The following is an 18,914-nucleotide window of genomic DNA, read 5'->3' on the forward strand; positions in this document are numbered from 1 at the left end:
TTCTTATACATTTTATTAAAATATCTCTCTAAATAACATTTTTCTCTCTGTCAAATTGATCTCACATAATGGCTGTTGGCACAAAGCCGACAACGACAAACACACAGTTCCTAGTGTTTTTAATAGTGCGACGTACCTATTTACCACATTCAGGAGTCATCGAAAGATCGCAGGATCAGATCTTTGAATAGACTATTTCCCCACTCTGTTCATGATTCCTTCGAGAAGTTCGTCTCCACGTATGACGCCCTTCTTTTTACTTTTTCGTTTATCATTCTTTTTAGTGAACCAAATTCTTCTTTCATTGCTTATCCAGTCAAGACTAAGTCATCCTTGAACTTCCTTAACTGGTATAAACCAGTGTCTCAGATAGGTTTATGTCATTCGATCGTTTCCATTTATTTGTTTCTCTTTTTCCCGTAGGGACAGAGTCATACCGACGTCGCCATTTTTGGCTATATCTAACGGAAGTGTTTGTGCATACCAGGGTATATCGTCTTGAAATTGCCATTTTTAATGTCAAACTAATGATTTTCTAAACATGAGTATTACAAATTATAAAGATTTGTTAATGTACCTTAATCACATTATATTTAAGGAATGAAATTAATAGCTACCCAAGTTATACTGGTATAACCTGGGTTGGGGCAATTCACGCTTTATAAACCGCGAAGCGGTTTATAAAAAAGTGTAAACTGAAAATTCATTTCTTATAATTTAATTTTCCATCATTAAGTGTAAAAAATAAGACAATTTCTCCTTCAAAAATGCCTTCAGATTGTACGTTCTTTAAATGTAACGTCAAGCGGATTGATACGTTTTTGACGCAAGTCATTGTGACGTAGGCAACCCAGGTTATACGCTATATTCTAATTTTTACAATGCTATTTTAAAATAATGAAATAGTTGTGGTGCACCAACAACCTATTTCTGGATTTTCTTTAGATGTTACTTCCAGTTAAAAAACAGAACAAAACCTTAATAACATAAGTTCAAATAATACAAAATATAATTTCCCAAAATGTAGCAAAAAATAAAAATTTTGTCAGGTATTTTTTGAGATATTTAGAAAGCTCGCGTTTTTCTGGGACAACCTTAGGATTCTCCCTTACAGAAACAATAACAGATAAAGCTGGCATAATCGATATTCCTAATTTAGATGAATCTTATACATAGAGTAAGTACAAATTGTCACCTCGGATATCCATTGACATAGTTGTATATATTAGAAATTCAATTTCCAAAACCTGCAATATTACGTGTATTAATAATTGATATTCCTAATTTAGGTGAATCTTATAGATAGACTAAGTACAAATTGTCACTTCGGATATCCATTGACATAGTTGTATATATTAGAAATTCAATTTCCAAAATCTGCAATATTACGTGTATTAATAATGATTGTGGCAATGTACTTTGAGTCCGAAAAGAATGTAAAAACATCTGTTATTGGCAACTATATACTACGATCAAACTCTCAATTTTCATCTGTTGAAATTTTTGTGGATATTACTATGGAATCATCATTGCTCGTGGAAAACTAATGTTCATGAATTTTGTGGGTCACCCTTGCCCACATTTACATGCCAAAGAATATTTATTTTATAAATCAGGGTTCTCCATGGGCCGTTTAACGTGGCGGCCCCGCCACACTTAAATTCCTTATCGCTATAGTTAAAAAAAAATAGCGCCATAGTTCCGCCACAGCTAAAATATTAGCGCCATAGTAATATTGTCGTCGTCAGTAAGAAAAAATATAATTTTTTTAACCAAAGGAACCTCAAATTTATGTACCGTTTTCCATTTTCTAATGCTTAACTATATTCAATTTACTCTAATTAGGGTCCATTGTTTGGCTTGCGGAAGCATCTTCTAGACCTCGCTGGGCAATTGAATAAAAAGAGACAAGCCATTTTTTTTTCCAAACTTCACGATAATTGCAAATGAAAATTTTAATATCAATTAATTCATGCTTTAATAGTTCTACGGATAACCACGTCTTTAAATTTGCATCGGCACTGGAGTCAAACATCGTACGTGTATCGTATTCATGTATTTTTGTAATGATGAAAAAGTACGATAGGTCCACCAAAATATTATTTTATGCCTCTAAACTGCTGAAGTATTTTTTTAATTCACAAGTTTTAAGATATTTCAGTATTAATGGCAAATATATAATTTATATATATAGATGTTAGCGTAATTATGTGGCTTCCCAGAATTTCACCTGTCCTTTAATGAACACTATATAATTTAACTTTTGTAAACAAAATTAGTTCTTTTTTTTTTTTAAATAGGGTTTGATGCTTAAAACTTATTGTTACTGATACTTTTATTTTCAGATTCTATAAGCTATTTTTTTTTAATCATAAGCACGTGTTGGGGGGGGGGGGGGTCACAGTATGCATATATTTTGGAAACATCCTAATTTTTGTTTTAAACTAACTAATCGATATCGATGATTTGCTTTTATTAATAAATTTAATAATCAATTTTCCAAATAATTAATACCATTTGGTGTGTTTTAAACATTGGTTCATTGCGTTGTGTTTTTTAATTTATTTCATGGTTTTCCCTCGCGAATTCGATCGCAAATGACCGCGAAAATTAGAACTTCGCTTAAGTCTTGCGCTACAGTTAAATCTGAAATGCTGGAGAACCCTGGTCAATATTTTGATTCATTGAATATATCATATGAACAAGTTATACACGAAATTACGTCCCAATGAATAAATGAAATTTTGCTTGCCCACGAACATAGACCCCATAACATCAAAACAATTCCAAAGTATTCAGATCAAAGTTTTTAATTTATCTATCTAAAAAAAAACCTATTTGTTTACCTGCCTTCTTTAATCATAAACAACTGCTTCTTTGGTAAAAATGGAACTTGGATATTTTCGAGTCTTGTGATTGGTCATCAACAAAATTTCTTTGCTAAAAATCACTCTGTTTCTACATACAAGTACTCTGATGTTACTTTTAATAGGATGCTGGAGTTCCTCATTGTTAACATTTATGCAGTCTCTGGAGAGTGTATATACACTAAACCTAGAAAACATTTTATGAAAACAACATGCTACAGAGTAACATGAAAAAGATATTGTTGGTTCTGTTTTTGAGTTCCAAATTTAGACCAAAAACTTTCTATCATTTTTAATGACTTTTAAAATGAAACTATCCCTTCAAGTTTATCAATTTCATTAGTAAAAATAAAAATCAATGCATTGTTTAAATCTTTAGACAACCCACCCAGTGAAACCATCAGACCTGAACCCTAGTATATACATAACAGAGGAGTAGAAAAATAGTCGGATATCCTGGTACACATCGACAGCAGAAAAGATGTTCGCTAAATGTTTAAAATGAAATTATTCGAACGACCTATGATGATCAGTCTGTATATCATTGGACAAGTCCTAACTCTGTTACAGACATGCTTCTCTCAGTGCTTCAACCCGAAAACTTTTATCATAAACAATTATTCAAATTATTCGGCGCCTAGGTTTAACCTTTTGAACAATTCTGACTTGGTAATGTGCATAGTAGTTTGTAACAGGTTTAAGTTGTGTCTCTCTCTGGATTGGATACCCGAAAAAAAGACATGCCGTCTAAACACAAGATTCACCATCAAAAATGGCATTGGTTTAATGACCGAAGGCCGCATCATTCATGTCAAACGGGAAAAAATTCCAGAAGTGAGTATAGGTGTCGTGTTGCACGTAAATATCGAAATATTGAAAGGTTTAGGTTTACATAATGAATTCAAATTTATATTAAACGATTCATAACTTTGAGTTGTATTATCTGCAGCACTTGGCGGGTGATTGTTTAAACCATACCTGTACCGAGGATTCTGTTTGCATACAGGGAAACTGTGTACCTGTTTTGAAAGGTAAAATATGACTCCACATTTTTTTTGGAAACGACTGTTATATTTGGCAGGGTTTTTTTCTTTTTCTGTTGTTTATCAAAATCTGTCTCGTTTCTATTCTGTTTTATTTCGTTCTAAAAAGATCATTTTCTTCTTGTATTTGCTTGTTTGAGAAAGTTTGGTTAACTTCCACGCCGGTTTAAGTTATTTTTTTTATTATTATTATTTTATTGTCATTTGCTCTCCACGACACTTTCAGAAAAAAATATTTGTTTCAAGAAACTGTATGCAGATCGTTTACATCATTCTGTTTTTTTTTTTTTTTTTTTTTTTTCATTCCGGGAAAAAGAAATAATTTCTTAATGTTAATTAAATTAATATGTAGATAGTAAGCTCCAGAGATCTGAAAGCTTCTGGCAATCATAAATCTGAAAATGGCGAAATCAGACAAGTCACAGAGGTACAGATACAGATCCTGAAACGTGCTACTACTCATAAAAGCGTGCATTTTTCTTTTTGTGAAAAAGCGTGTAGCGTTTTATGCAAATTATGAAGCGTTGCGAGAAACGTGCGACTTTTGTGCCGGAATAGTTTGAGAAAAGTGCCTCTTCTTTTCAAGTGTGCAAAACGTGAAAGACTCATTTAGAAATTAAGTATAGCTCAGACAAGGGCAAGACTGTATTGTTTGTAACTAGCATAGCTTGAATACATGAAAAAGGTGTTAAGAGTGAAAATTACTGGAATCCCCGGAAACAACTATCAAACATAAGTAACGAAGTAGAATCAATTTATATTTGTTTTTCAATACGTAAAGAAGGACAGAACAAAAATGAAACATAGAGTGATTCCTTAACCTTCTTTATTATGAGCGCACTGGTAAAAGTGTGCGATAATATTTGAATATATACCATGACTTCGTATAAATATAAAAATATAAACAATACACACCATTTTACGAACATTATGGGTGTATATTCTCTGACTATGCAAGCTGCAAGGCCCAGTCTGACGTAAAACTAATTTCATCAAGCGTCAAAAATATAGATTTTGTCTTTTTACGCATCCATAGCTCTTGAACATTTTCTTTATCATGCTACACTGCCAAGTGTGTGCAATAATATTAATGTATATGAACACTTTATTTCAAAGTTTATCGAATTTTAAACCTGGGCCGTGCGCACTATCTACGACCTTTAAAGATCGCGATTTCTACAAAAATGTTAAGTTCAAAAAACCAAAACCAGATCATTCTGACTTAAATTTTCATCACAAAAATTGCCTAAAGTAAGTATATCTAGGACCATTCATTTTAACTAAAACATTACTGTCCACAAACTTTATAGACAACGCTCGTATTCTAGAATAGTATTAAATAGCGGACATATTATTAGCATGAAATATATGGAAATAACGAACAGTATTCAAGCTCAAAAGTCCGTCCATTATACAATACAAAATAGGAGCAGAGCAAACACGGACCTCCAAACATCAGAGGTTGGATCAGGTGCCATGGAGGAGTGAGCATCGCCTGCCGACAGGTCACACCCACCCTGTGCTCCTTGTCTTGATCGAGAAATAAAGGAAAAATCCGTCGACAATTCAGTGTGTAAATAATGGACTAACAATTAGTAGGAAAAACATCAGTCAGCATTTGACTCAATGAAATATTGTATTTGCTGACAAGGTCATTGTATCGACCATAGAACTTACGAAGTGATGACTTTAAACGAGACAGCCGATATTCTTGTTTCATCTACTTGTTTGTCAATAATTTACCTCGTTTTAGAAATTTTACATACGTAGAGCATGCTCTTGCGTATCGAATCAACTGAGAGATATATACCCCGTATGCAGGTGATGAAGGTATATTGCTGCATAAGTAAGGGAAGTTGACGGTTCTTAGCCGATTTCATTTCTTTGAACAATAAAAGCAAATAAAATTCATAAATTAACAAAGAAACAACTAATTGATTACAATTTTTAATGAATCACACAGATATAGGTTAAATTTTAATAGACCGAATCAAATTTAACCTGTATAGTGTACTTGGACTTGTATGCACTTAATAAAAGACTCACACAGACGAGGACGGGATTAGGATGAGATGCGAAGCACTGAGTCTTAGTACAGTATCTGACACAATAAACTGAGTTTTGTTTTTTAACAATTTCGTAAACGAAACAACAAATGTACTGATTTTATATATTCGACCATTGACATAAGACGATGCTGGCAATGGTGGCCAAGCTATATAGATAGGGCGTTAGGGGTCAAAAAAAGAAGTTTTTTAGAACGCCAAAAATCTTGCGAAATAACAGATTAGACAGCTAAAATGCCGAATCGTACGAAATAACATACAATCAACTACAATAACAGGTAGCAAATGGATATAAACTATAATTTTAAACTAAAAAAAACACTATAGGCACAACATGTACAGTGCTGCTATCCTATAAGTTGACAATCCTATCCTATCCTATCGTGAATCCTGCATCCACAATCCTATCCTGTGATTTCAGTCTAATCCTATCCTATCCTATCCTGCTACTTTCAGTTTTTTAATATTTAGGAGTTAACTTGACAAAACGAAAAAAAAAATAATAAAATGACCATCATATAAAAGTCAGTTATAATTATGGATTTTATTTAATATGTTTTAATGATAAAAAATAATCGAGATCGACATCCATTAATTCCGGACACCCCGCACGAATTAATTTTCGAGTACCAAGTTAAAATGTAAACAAAGGGAATGTAATAAAACATAGGCAAGTACTGATCTAGCGGACGTGTCAAGAAAGTAAGCTTTCAAAATAATTATAGAAAAAAAATATATAATCTGAATTTGTTTTGATTTAATTTCACATACTAACGATGATTGAGAGACGTCATGGTATTTGCGATTTCTTTTCGAATTTATACACTTTGATAAATAAATGGGGTTAAAGTTAGAGAGGGGAAATTGTGGAAAAAAAGGGGGGGGGACAACAACTAAGACTTCAGATACTTTTCTAATGTTATGATTATGAATAAGTAGACTAAACGAACAATATTTAAGCTCTTTAATTATGAGAATCAGACTATTAATGTCTATACCTTCATGCGGGGAAGGTACAACACTGTATAATAACCGTACCCGTTGAAAATACAATTTCTCTACACATACTGAATATAAAAAAGGAGGATATGTTGGATGTTTTAACAGTTATATGTTTCATGTAAAATTTATGCAAAACTCTATTTTTCCCTAAAATGTAAACTGAGCACCATGAAAAATAATACATTTATATATACCTAACTTAGATTTTATTCATACTCATGTAAATCCAGAAAGAAGATACATGTATGACAAGACCATAAACCGAGAACAGATATTTAGAATATCTTGACATTTATTTATTAAACATGTAAAAAAAAATTATTTAAATGTATTCTTGTTTGAGATGTTCAGTTCCTTGTTGTTTGAACTGAACATCTCACAGAAACTTCATCTCAACTCAGATAATGATATGTATGTATTATACTGATACCCATGCATAAGCACATGTTAATAATTATACCTACTTTTTAAATGTAAAATCCTTTTTTCCTCACAAAATATTTTGATGAGGGCAGGCAAACCCAAGTATCATTCTCTGCAATGAAGAATAATGAATGGTTAATTTATAATTCATAACCCAGAATAGGTCATACATACAATGTACATGTAAGTGCTGAGTTGGCTTATAATACAATTTAAACAGTAGCATAAGAAATGATTCTGTCTTTATTTTATTATAATTGCACTCAAATAAAAACAAAACATTTTTTTAAACCACAGTAGGGAAATAATATAGTAAAAACAAACTGAAAAAGGCATAACACATCTTATTGCTTAGAACACATTGAATCACGACAGAGTACATGCATTTGTAAATTTTTAACCCCCTCCCCTTCCTACACTACCTTTTTTTTCCACACCCGATTTTTGTCTATATTATAGTAGAATAAAATTTTAATAGCTCAAGTCATTATAACATTGTTCAAGCGGGAAAATATATAAAAATGCACACATGTACAGTGTGTAGTATACTTACATGTTCCTGCTCCAAACAACTGCGATATCGATCTGTTCAAGTCCGCCGTTGGCAGTTTGTGTCGAATTATCCAGACAAACAGAGCACATATAACACAGTTACATGTTATTGAACTTTAAAACAACTAGGAATTGGTTTAATCATCCAAACGTGCTGAAGAAAATAAGATCTCTTGATGTCCAAACTCTTCGTTGTTTACATGCGAAGATTCTTCCGGTGATCGTTCACGGTTAAATCGTACGCAATGTCACTCGAAGTTAATTATTAATTTGTGTTAAAATAAACAAAATATGTTTATTTTCTATCGTAATTTTATAAATATTTCTTTTGTAAACGTTTTAAAACATATTCCGTTTTTGTAATTAATTCTGAAATATGAATCAACCTTTACTCGAATCTGATTGGCTGTAGGATACAGGATAGGATAGGATAGGATAGGATTGGATTAACTACTATATGTTTCTATCGTGAATCCTCAATCCTGAATCCTATCCAAACCCATCCCATGTCAACTTGTGGGATAGCAGCACTGTAATGGTACATTAAGAGTAGCAAACAGATATCCACAGCAGACCAGATAAAAAAACCGAAATGTAAAAGGGTTGGCCAAATAACAAATGACAGCAGGGAATGCTCACTCCTTCATGGCACCTGATCCTACCTCTGATATTTTAGAGATATGTGTTTGTTCTACTCCGGATTTGTATTGTTTTAATAGATTTTGAGCTGGAATATTGTTCGTTATCTCCATATTTCACTACAAACATTGACATCAGAATAGAAAGCGAGCTGACAACTAGGAGTTTTGACTTCAAAGCAATTTGCAAACACTCATGCATATACCAATCTTGACTTTACATTTATTTAGGTATCAAAGAGGCACTCACAACTGTTGAAATCAAACTAAATACAGCAAATTTCCCATACAAGAGCTAGCATTATATTAAACAATCACAGCGAATCATAGAATTGGCATATTTTATTATCATATAAATCAACAATAAATTGAGTATATGTTTGAAAATATATAAAGGGGAAATGGTATTCTAAGCAGCGGCATAGTATTTAACTTCTTTTTAAAAATATTTAATAGGTTTCAAGGATTGTTCAGAAATTTTAAGAACAGATTCAACAAGAAAAGGACAAGATGGAGTGTATGTTATATACATCGACAACACATGGAGAGAGGTTTTCTGTGACATGACGACTGATGGAGGAGGGTGGACAGTGAGTAGTATTTTGTTTTGTTGTTGTTGTTTTTTTTTTTTTATTATTTCAAATGATGTTCCCATAGAATATCCTTTTATTAGTTAGTCATTTCGCACTGGAAAATTCTAAGGCAGTTGCAGATTGTAAAGGTAAATAAATTAAATAATAAGGTTTTTTTTTTTTTTTTTTTTTTTTTTTTTTTTTTTTTTTTTTTTTTTTTGTTGATATTGAAATGCAATTTTTTTAACTAACATAAGCGCCTGAGCGGTAGGAAAGGGGATACAAAAAAATCTTACGAACAGTATTTAAACTCGAAAGTCCAATGAAACGATACAAATTTTGCTGCAGAGCAAACACGGACCTCAAAATGTAGAGGTGGGATAAGGTGCCATGGAGGAGTGAGCATCCTTTACCGACCCGTCACACCCGCCATGTGCTTCTGTCATGATTAAAAAAAACGGAAAACTCCGTAGACAGTACAGTGTGTAAATAGCGGCCTAACAATAAGTATGAAAAACGTCAGTCAGCTTTTGACTCAGTGATATGTTGTATATGCCAAAAAGGTCATTGTATCGACCATAAAAATTGCGAAATGATGACTTCAAACTGAACAGAAAAATAATCACGAGTCCTTAAGTATAGGCTTGTACTAGTATATCATCTACCTAACATTAAAGGTTATTCTCACACGATGACATGCAAATCAATTGATTCAAAGTCGGGGATATAAAATTCTCTACGGACAGAAAAAATAAAACATAGAAACTACACAAAGGATTTTTAAACTTTCAATTAAACATGTTTAAAACAAAACACTACGACAATCAGACTTATCTCCGTACTATAAAAAAGCAGCCAGCGGCAGATATAATAGTCTGGAACTTACCAGAAAATCAAGGACAATCTCTAGTAAACATTCTTTCTATATACATGAATCTCTGAAGAGTTTCTATAAAATAAATGAAATGAACTTTTTTTCAGGTCATTCAGAAACGAGAGGATGATGTGGATTTTTACAGGACTTGGGATGAGTATCAGCATGGATTTGGAAATACATCTAAAAGCTACTGGCTAGGTTTGTCTGTGTATTTCTTACATTATCAGTGACGTAGCGCCCTTTACGTAACAACGCTAATGAATACACAGATTTTCAACCACAAATGATTTCGAAAGTTTAATCATGGATAGAAGTAAAAATTATATTAAATTTGAAAAGAAAAAAATACTTAGCCTTTCCAGATTTATTTTATTCGTACATATTATCCATAAAATTTGTGAGCTTTTTAATGGATTTTTGACACAGTTTTCTACTCATTTTACCTAATTTATTTATTTATTTATGTTTTAATTTCAGGGACAATTTTTTTTACATACTTAGATTCAAAGCAATTATATAAACAATTCATTCCCCTGGTATTTGAGATAAAAATTTACTGCGATGCACGAGTTCTTTATTTAAAAAATAACAATCAATAATTGAAAATGTAACAGCATTTTAAATGTATATTCGATGTTTGTTGTTGGATATCGCACTCCTGAAATTATAAATATTAAAAAAAAAAAAAAAAAAAAAAAAAAAACTCTTGGGAAATATCTTCCATATCACAAATTGATTTTTCTGTTTAAAATTTTTAATTTATTTTTTCAATTCTCTACTAGCTGCCTCTCTATTAATATTCAATACAATATTGCGATGAAGATACATTTAAAGTGCCTTTGCTGCCACATAGTACTTTGTAATTCTAATCTTAAAAATAACATCTGTGAAAATATCAGTTTTATTCAAGGGATAATACAAGTATGATCTGTACTATTTCACTGTTGAAAATTAAATGCTTTCATACTAACGGCTATTGAAGAAACAGATTTTGTGAATTCTGTCAAAACTCAGCTTTTTTTTTCATATATAGTAAAATTACGATAATAAAAAATTAAAAACAATATTACAGGAGCTTCCGGGGGCTTCGCCCCCTGGGCCCCCAACCAGGACCCTGCATGCCCTGGACCCGACCCCATGCCTTTTTTTGAATACAGTAAGTTTTTGCTAGTTTCGCTAGTTTAACGAATGTTGATCGATAAAAAAAACAAAAACAAAACAAAACCTTCGAACCATATAACCTATGGCACAATTCTAGCCAAAGAAATACGTGTATAGAATGAACTAAAAGACATAAACCACATATGCAGGTGATATTGCTACATTAGTAAGGGAATTTTAAGATAGAAAAATTAACATCATCACTTTTATCATCAAGTCTTCTTGTTAAGTTACGATGAAATATTTGGAGATAACGAACAGTATTCGACCTAAAAAGTCCAATATACATTACAAAATAGGAGCAGAGCAAACACGGACCTCTAAGACATCAGAGGTGGGATCAGGTGCCATGGAGGAATGAGCATTCCCTGCTGATCAGTCACACCCGCCGTGTGCTCCTTATCATGATTGGGAAATAACGGAAAAATCCGTCCATACGTCAGTGTGTAAATAATAGCCTAACAATTAGTAGGAAAAAAGTCAGTCAACATTTGACTTAATAAAATATTGTATTTGCTCATAGTATCAACCATAGAACTCACGAAATGATGACTTTAAACGAGACAGCCGATATTCTTGTTTTATCAACTTGTTTGTCAATAACTTACCTCGTTTTAGAAATTGTTCATACGTAGAGCATGCTCTTCCGTATCGAATCAACTGAGAGATATAGACCCCGTATGCAGGTGATGAAGGTATATTGCTGCATAAGTAAGGGAAGTTAATGATTGAAAAGTTAAAGTCATCATAAAGCTTTGTTGTTGGTTTACCATTAACCCTGACGTCTTTTTCTAGTAAAATATCGAAATATGAAACAGATGTGTCAGACTCTGTGGTATCTTTTATCTCAAGCTCAACGGGATATATCGTATCGACATAAGAATGGAAATGACCATTGTTAATTGACAATACGTCGTCCATATATCTAAATGTCGTGTTGAAGGCCACAACAAGTGTTTTCTTCTTTTCGGGTAAAAGAATTTGAACAAATTCTGTTTCATATGAATACAAAAAAAGGTCTGCTAATAACGGGGCCCAATTGGAACCCATGGAAATTCCAAAAGATTGTTGGAAGACCTGGTCTCCAAAAACCACATAGATATTGTCAATAAGAAACTCAAGCATCGTTTTAATGTCAACTTCAGAGTACTTGCGTGTATTATTTTTTTTTAACAAAGTAACTTTGCAAACGACCTATGACAAGTGGGTATATATACGAGTTCCATTTTTATTGAAAAAGCAGCTGTCATGGATGTCAAAAAGTCTGGACTTTAATTTATCGTGGGGAATAGTTGTATTTAAAGTTGAAAAGTCGTAAGTTTTTATGTTGTTACTTTTGGTAAATTTGTGATTTCAAATGTTCCAAAAGTTCCTTGGAATATTTTATTATCCACCTTTGATTTACTCCACTTCTCAAATATATTGTTGCACAGTACTCTTGAAGTTTCTCCTTCACTACTGTTTATTTCTTAGTGAGGGGTAAAGAAAGAGGCTTGGTAGAACATTTACTGGAACCCGCTATGTATCTTTGTTTGTAAGGATTTTTATGAAGTTTCGGAATCCAATATGGATATGGTAATTCAAATTCATTTTGGTTGTTAGGAATATCAAAAATATTCAAAATTGACATATGATTTTGAAGAATTTCCTCCTTAGAAAGGGAGCTATGGGTATAAGTTAGATTTCAACTTGTAGAATTAAATCCCAGTTCCTCTAAATTACAATTTATATAATGAGCCTAACAAACAAAGACAATGTTGTTACCTGTTTTGTCAGCAGGGACCAGTACGTACTCAACGTGTAATCTATTTAATTCTTTTTTCACTTTTGAATTATTGAATACAGAAGGATAGATGGTTTTCATACTGCCCCTCAATCGTTTAATGCGAGATTTTAACATACATCTGATACATTTAATCCATTCTGACAAAGTGTCAAGATCTTTTTCATGTCTGACCCAATGTCTGGCGTAATCCTCTGCAAAATCCATAATGTTAGTGAAATTGCGACGCCAGTCAAAGGATCGGGGTTCCCTATATTTAGGACCTTTTAGTGATCTAAGTTCCTCATTATTAACTATAATTACGTCACCAGATATAATGTGTCCAGCAAGACTATAGTTATAGGTGAAAAAAAAACATGAACACGAAGGGGGATTATGTGTCAGATATTCGATATCCAGGCCCTGTAAAGTTTTCTTGTAATTAAAAAGTTTGGAAGCAACATGTACGTCTTTTTTAGTAAAATATCCAAATAGCTAATTAGCTCGATCCGTTGCATTAAAATTGTAAGAATTATACTTAGTAAATCTTTACTAAGTAGGCATCAGAATCCAATTACAATGTTACACTTAAATAAGAATTTCAATTACTTAACCGTCACGGTAGCTCAGTCGGTAGAGAACTCGCTCCGTGATCGGAAGGTCGTGTCTTCGAATCCTGGCCGTGACTGGCCTAAGTCGATAAAAATTAGGTAGCAACTGTTCCTTCGCCAAGCGCTCGGCACTTTAAAATGAAAGTTGCGGGTCCTTCGGATGAGACCTTAAAAACGGGAAAAAAAAGAATAAAGTATAATAGTAAAAAACGGGCAAATCAAACTCGCTTTCATCGACTGGAATATTAAAACAATTTAAAAATCTGAAAATTGATTTTGAAAAAGCTCTTTTGAAAGGGAATTGTGGCTTTAAATTGCATTACCAGACATAGAAATAGAACCAATTTCTTCTAAAATGCAGTTGCAATAATGAGCCTTACAAATTTTGTTACAGGCTTTGTTAGTTTGAATCTATGAACTAACTTTCTATATACATGCACTTGAAGTTTTTTTTTATTAGTATTATTTTCATCACTTCCGGTCTATTAAAATAGATAGTAAGGATAGACAGTAAGCATCATGTACCTTATTTCTTTCATAAAGAATTCTTCCCATTTAAAATTAGGGAAAAAAAATTATCCCTGGCCCATTCCTAAGGACACAAATATTGAATGAATACGAACTGGAGCATTTACTTAGTTGATAGCATATTGATATGAATAATTCGAATTTTCAAAAAAAAAAATTCTTAGGTACACTGGTATTTCTTGTGAATATTTATTTTTAATTCAGAATTAGCCTATATTCTGGGGCCATGGTTTTTATAGAACACTGGTAAACTAACTGTAAATGATAAGATCCAAAATCAACTAAATTGTATGACAAACGGAATATTTTATTTTACAAATGCATATGTTGATTATGTTCCCCACCTTATTCGATACTCAATATCATGCTCTGAGTATGATCAATGTCTTAAACCGAGGCAGGTTACTGACTTATAAATTGATGTTACAGGGATTTCAACAACCTCGTTTAACGTCAGCGTTTCGTAAATTCTATGGTTGTTGTAGTGACTCTTTTTAGCAAATATAACCTATCTGGAGTCGTATTCTGACTAAGATATTTAATACCAGTATTACGCCTGTTTTTTATTCTAAATCTGAATTCGAGATATTCCCTCTACCTGATCAAAACATAGGGCTCGCGGTTGTGACCGGTTGAAAGGGGATGCTGACTTCTCCAAGGCAATTGATTTTACTTAAGAATTTCAGAGTTTCCGTGTTTCATACCTTCTTCACAGTTTTGAATTGTGTGTAGATTGTTTTTAGATCAATCACCGTTCGTTATTTTCACGTTTACTATTTTAATATGCAATATTTGAATCTCGGCACTATTTCTCGATGTTTAAATAATTTAATTATTTACATTCTGGGCATCCTGTTATTGAAAATTAAAAATCTTACGTCAAATACGAGCTGTGTACCAGTTAAGTTTACCTTATAAAATCTTGAGGTAAGCAAAATTGTTTGGATCATCCTTCGATATTATATTTCGATAATACTCTTTTACACTATAATATGATAAAACAATACATTTGTTTTTCTTTATTTCTTATTATAGGAAATGACGCAATCTATGAATTGACAAAGAACAAGGACCAGGAACTCAGAGTTGAGTTACAAAGTTTTGATGGCGCTGAAGCACACGCACTGTACTCCTCTTTTTATGTTGGCAACGAAAGCAGTAAATATACATTGACATTGTCCGGCTATTCAGGCACCGCGGGTAGGTCTATTTAAAATATTCTCAATCAGATTATTACATGATGTAAAAGTCATCACAAGTGATTGAAGAATCAATTGCAAGTAAACAAAAGAAGAATCGGTCTATATATACAATGATTTAATGATAACAAATACTTGACAGAGTTTAGTCTCAAACAACAGTATTAACTACAAAACAACCACTCAGTGATAGAGTGAGGTATAAATTTATGGTTTTTAGGTCAAAATTGTAGGTCTTTCTTTTTTCACTTTAAAATTTAATGAAATATTTATCATGTTTTCAATGAAGAAGAAACATTATTAGAGGCTTAGGCCTTTTGCATAAACATTACAAATCATATTTCAGAATGTATTGATTCAATACTTTTTCTAGAATGTGATGTGTCATTAAATATATTAAGTAAAGTAATGCATTTGAATAAATCACTGTTTGTTATCTTCATATTTCTATTAAAAGCTGCAACGAAAATCTGTAAAATGGAAAAAAAATTCTAATAACTTGATTCACCTCTTAACATAAGGTGGGTTTTATTTTTTAACTATGATGGCAGCATTGCGATCAGTCACTTGTTAAAACGTCAAAATTAAATGAACAGGTTTGTTTTGATTTAGTAAATTGTTTTTTAAATGTAAATTATTCTATACTTTTCTATTTTAAATAATTGCTTTTTTGCGTGATATCACACATTCCTGTATAAATTAGTCCCGCCTTCTTTATATACGCAGTTTTGACAATGCTCCGTATTACAGATATCTCTATCACTAATACATTGCGTGTGGATGATTTTTAGTAAAAACCCCAACAATGACAGCTTTAAGTGTATATTAACATTCCACATGTATTTTGCTTATAAAGTGTAAGGAAAGCTAAGGCATTCAACACACCATAACACAGACAGGGGGTCAAAAGGTTAAAGTATGCGTTTTATTTTTACGTCACAAACGTTGAGCGCTGTGGAAATGCAACGTCATAAGCAAAATCAAAATTCACGCTCACATTGAACAGAAGGCTGTTGCAACGGTTCTTCCATTAACTGTAACTTACCCGAAGGATAATACAGGAATTTTGAAATATAAATCACATTTGCAATTAAGAAAAATAGTTAAAAAAAATGTAAATATAAGAATTGAATCATTATTTTTTGAAAGCTATAGTCTCATAACTGCAACGGTGTGTGCAAACAAATTTTCATAACGCGCTAACGCGCGTTACTCAATTTGTTTGCACACATCGTTGCAGTTATGAGACTATATCTTTCAAAAAATAATGATTCAATGCTTAATTATACTTGTGTTTTAATCCTTTTTTTTATTTCAATAAGCATCAAAATTTGATAATACCAATATTCTGTCGCAGGTAACAGTTTGGGTTATCACAATGGAATGAAATTTACCACTAAAGATCAGGACAATGACAACAAGATAAGTGTTAACTGTGCTGTAGGATTTCACGGAGCCTGGTGGTACAATGCCTGTACAAGTTCAAACTTAAACGGGAAGTATGCACAGTCTACTGTGACTAGTTATCAATGTCCGTATTGGTTTAGCTGGACCAATGGATATATAGCACTAAAAAGGACTGTGATGATGATACGACACAGAAACTAAATTTATTATTTCATCCTGACATGGTGATATTAAGTTTATCATTATACACGCACTTTCTAAAGAAAGTTCGAATACATAGTTATACTGGTCCGTCCGTCCGTTTATTTTACTTTCTTCTTTCTAAAACTCCTCTTTTAATTTTATGAGTTACAATGTACTTACTCTGTAGATGTGCAATTAGTTTTAATTGCACCCTTGTGGCCAAATGGAGACTATCAACGAGGTTTGCTACAAAAACCTGGTTTCCAAAACTTCTCTTACATTTACGAAAGTACCGTAATCATCCATAGGAAGGTGATTGCTGTCCAGTTGATGTGCAATTAAGTTTCAGAATTTTCTTCTTTTTTTCCGAGAACTCCTGCTACATTGTATGCAACAACCAAATTATCTTTTTGAAGGTGATTGGTGGGGCATGTAGATATGCAAGGAAGGAATTTTCAGTTTTACAATGGGGGTCAAATGATGTAACAAGAGACCCATGCTCACCTGAGCATATTGGCTAGAAGAAATCAGTTCAGTATTGAACAAGGAGGGGGGGACTTAAATTTACACTACCCCAGGATGATTCTATATCAATATTACTTATCATGGCTTTGCTGTTCTTAAAAAAGTAATTTTAAAGATTGTTTTCCTATTTATTCCTATGTAAAACTCTGATCGCTCATTGTGGCCCCAGCCTACCCAACCTAAATTTGAAACTAAAATACCTGAGGATGCTTCTATAATAATATGACTAATCATGGATTTGCTGTTCTTCAGCAGATTTTTTAAAGATGATTCCTATATATTCTTATGTAAAACTTGCCCCCCCCCCCCCAACCCATGGGGTCATAACTTGAACAAACTAGATTCTACAATATCTAAGGTTGCTTCTGTATAAATATGACTAATAATGGCTTGGTTGTTCTTGAGAAGAAGATTGTAAAGATATTTCCTATGTAACGTGTATGATCAGATTCTTACATGGGATATATAGATTTTCTTTTTACTTTGTCTGAGTTAATGATTGGAATGATTATTAAGACAGCTCTGTCTGGGGGTATACATGTATCACGCAGTACTTAAATTTTAAATTTTTCGGTGTTTGTATCTTTTATACTTTTATTTTGCTCTTACCCTTAAGGTTTTCCATCCTCTATCCTTAAATGTCGATCATATACATCATACTCTGATATTGATTTAATGCGTTTTACAGTAGAGGGGGATTTACCAAGAGAATGTTTCAAAAATGTAATTAACTAAGCAGTAATCAATTTAAAAAGATTGCATTGAAGTTTATGGGGACAAGCGATTTTTTAAAAATCCAAATTAAAATAATTAGAATATCAATAAATATATGGTGGAAAGATGCATTAAAACACATTAGAAATAGAATGACAATCGAAAACGATTTCTTTTTTACCAGATAAGTCTTTTAGAATTTTTTTTCATTAATTAAAAACAGAGGGAGATAACTCTTACAAAAATTCAAGGTCATATATTAGGACATATCCCACCCTTACATGCTTATAGTAATAAACTGGAATTATGTCTAAATATACTGACTATTCAACCCCTACTCATCCGTTATGTATTCAATTTCATTGAATCTGTTGCTATTAGGGATGGAATACCTTAACTTCTTTATTGCTGATTCAGCATCCAACTTCTTCAGCTAGCATCTGAATGCCTTACTTTCCAAAATCTTTGTCTTATATACCATTTGGCTAGTCCATTCCAAGGATTTTCAGGCCATTCCACTATCTGAAGTCTTCAATGCGTTTTACTCAAATCAAACATTTCACCTTTATATTCCTATGTAAAACTTTGACCTACTGTTGTTGTACCGCCCTACCCCCAGGGGTCATGGTTTGAACAAACTTGAATCTACACTACCTGAGGATACTTCTGTATTAATAAGTCTAATAATGGCTTAGCTGTTCTTGAGAAAAAGATTTTTAAAGGCATTTCCTAAATATTTCTATGGTAAACTTTGACCCCTGTTGTGGCCCTGCCCTACCCCCAG

General features: G+C 32.6%; 1 protein-coding gene across 1 annotated transcript in view; it reads left to right on the forward strand.

Annotated features, from left to right (window-relative positions):
• Nucleotides 1–16,909, forward strand: part of LOC133185663 (fibrinogen C domain-containing protein 1-B-like) — a 150,201-nt gene extending 133,292 nt beyond the window's left edge. The window contains exons 5-6 of the mRNA XM_061320971.1: nucleotides 15,138–15,302; nucleotides 16,659–16,909. Coding sequence (XP_061176955.1) covers nucleotides 15,138–15,302; nucleotides 16,659–16,909 — 416 coding nt within the window. The remainder of the gene's footprint in view (nucleotides 1–15,137; nucleotides 15,303–16,658) is intronic.
• Nucleotides 16,910–18,914: the final 2,005 nt, after the last annotated feature.

This window comes from Saccostrea echinata, unplaced genomic scaffold (assembly GCF_033153115.1).
Source record: "Saccostrea echinata isolate AGI-Se365-2 ecotype Australia unplaced genomic scaffold, CSIRO_AGI_Sech_v1 ptg000012l, whole genome shotgun sequence".
Taxonomy (NCBI): domain Eukaryota; kingdom Metazoa; phylum Mollusca; class Bivalvia; order Ostreida; family Ostreidae; genus Saccostrea; species Saccostrea echinata.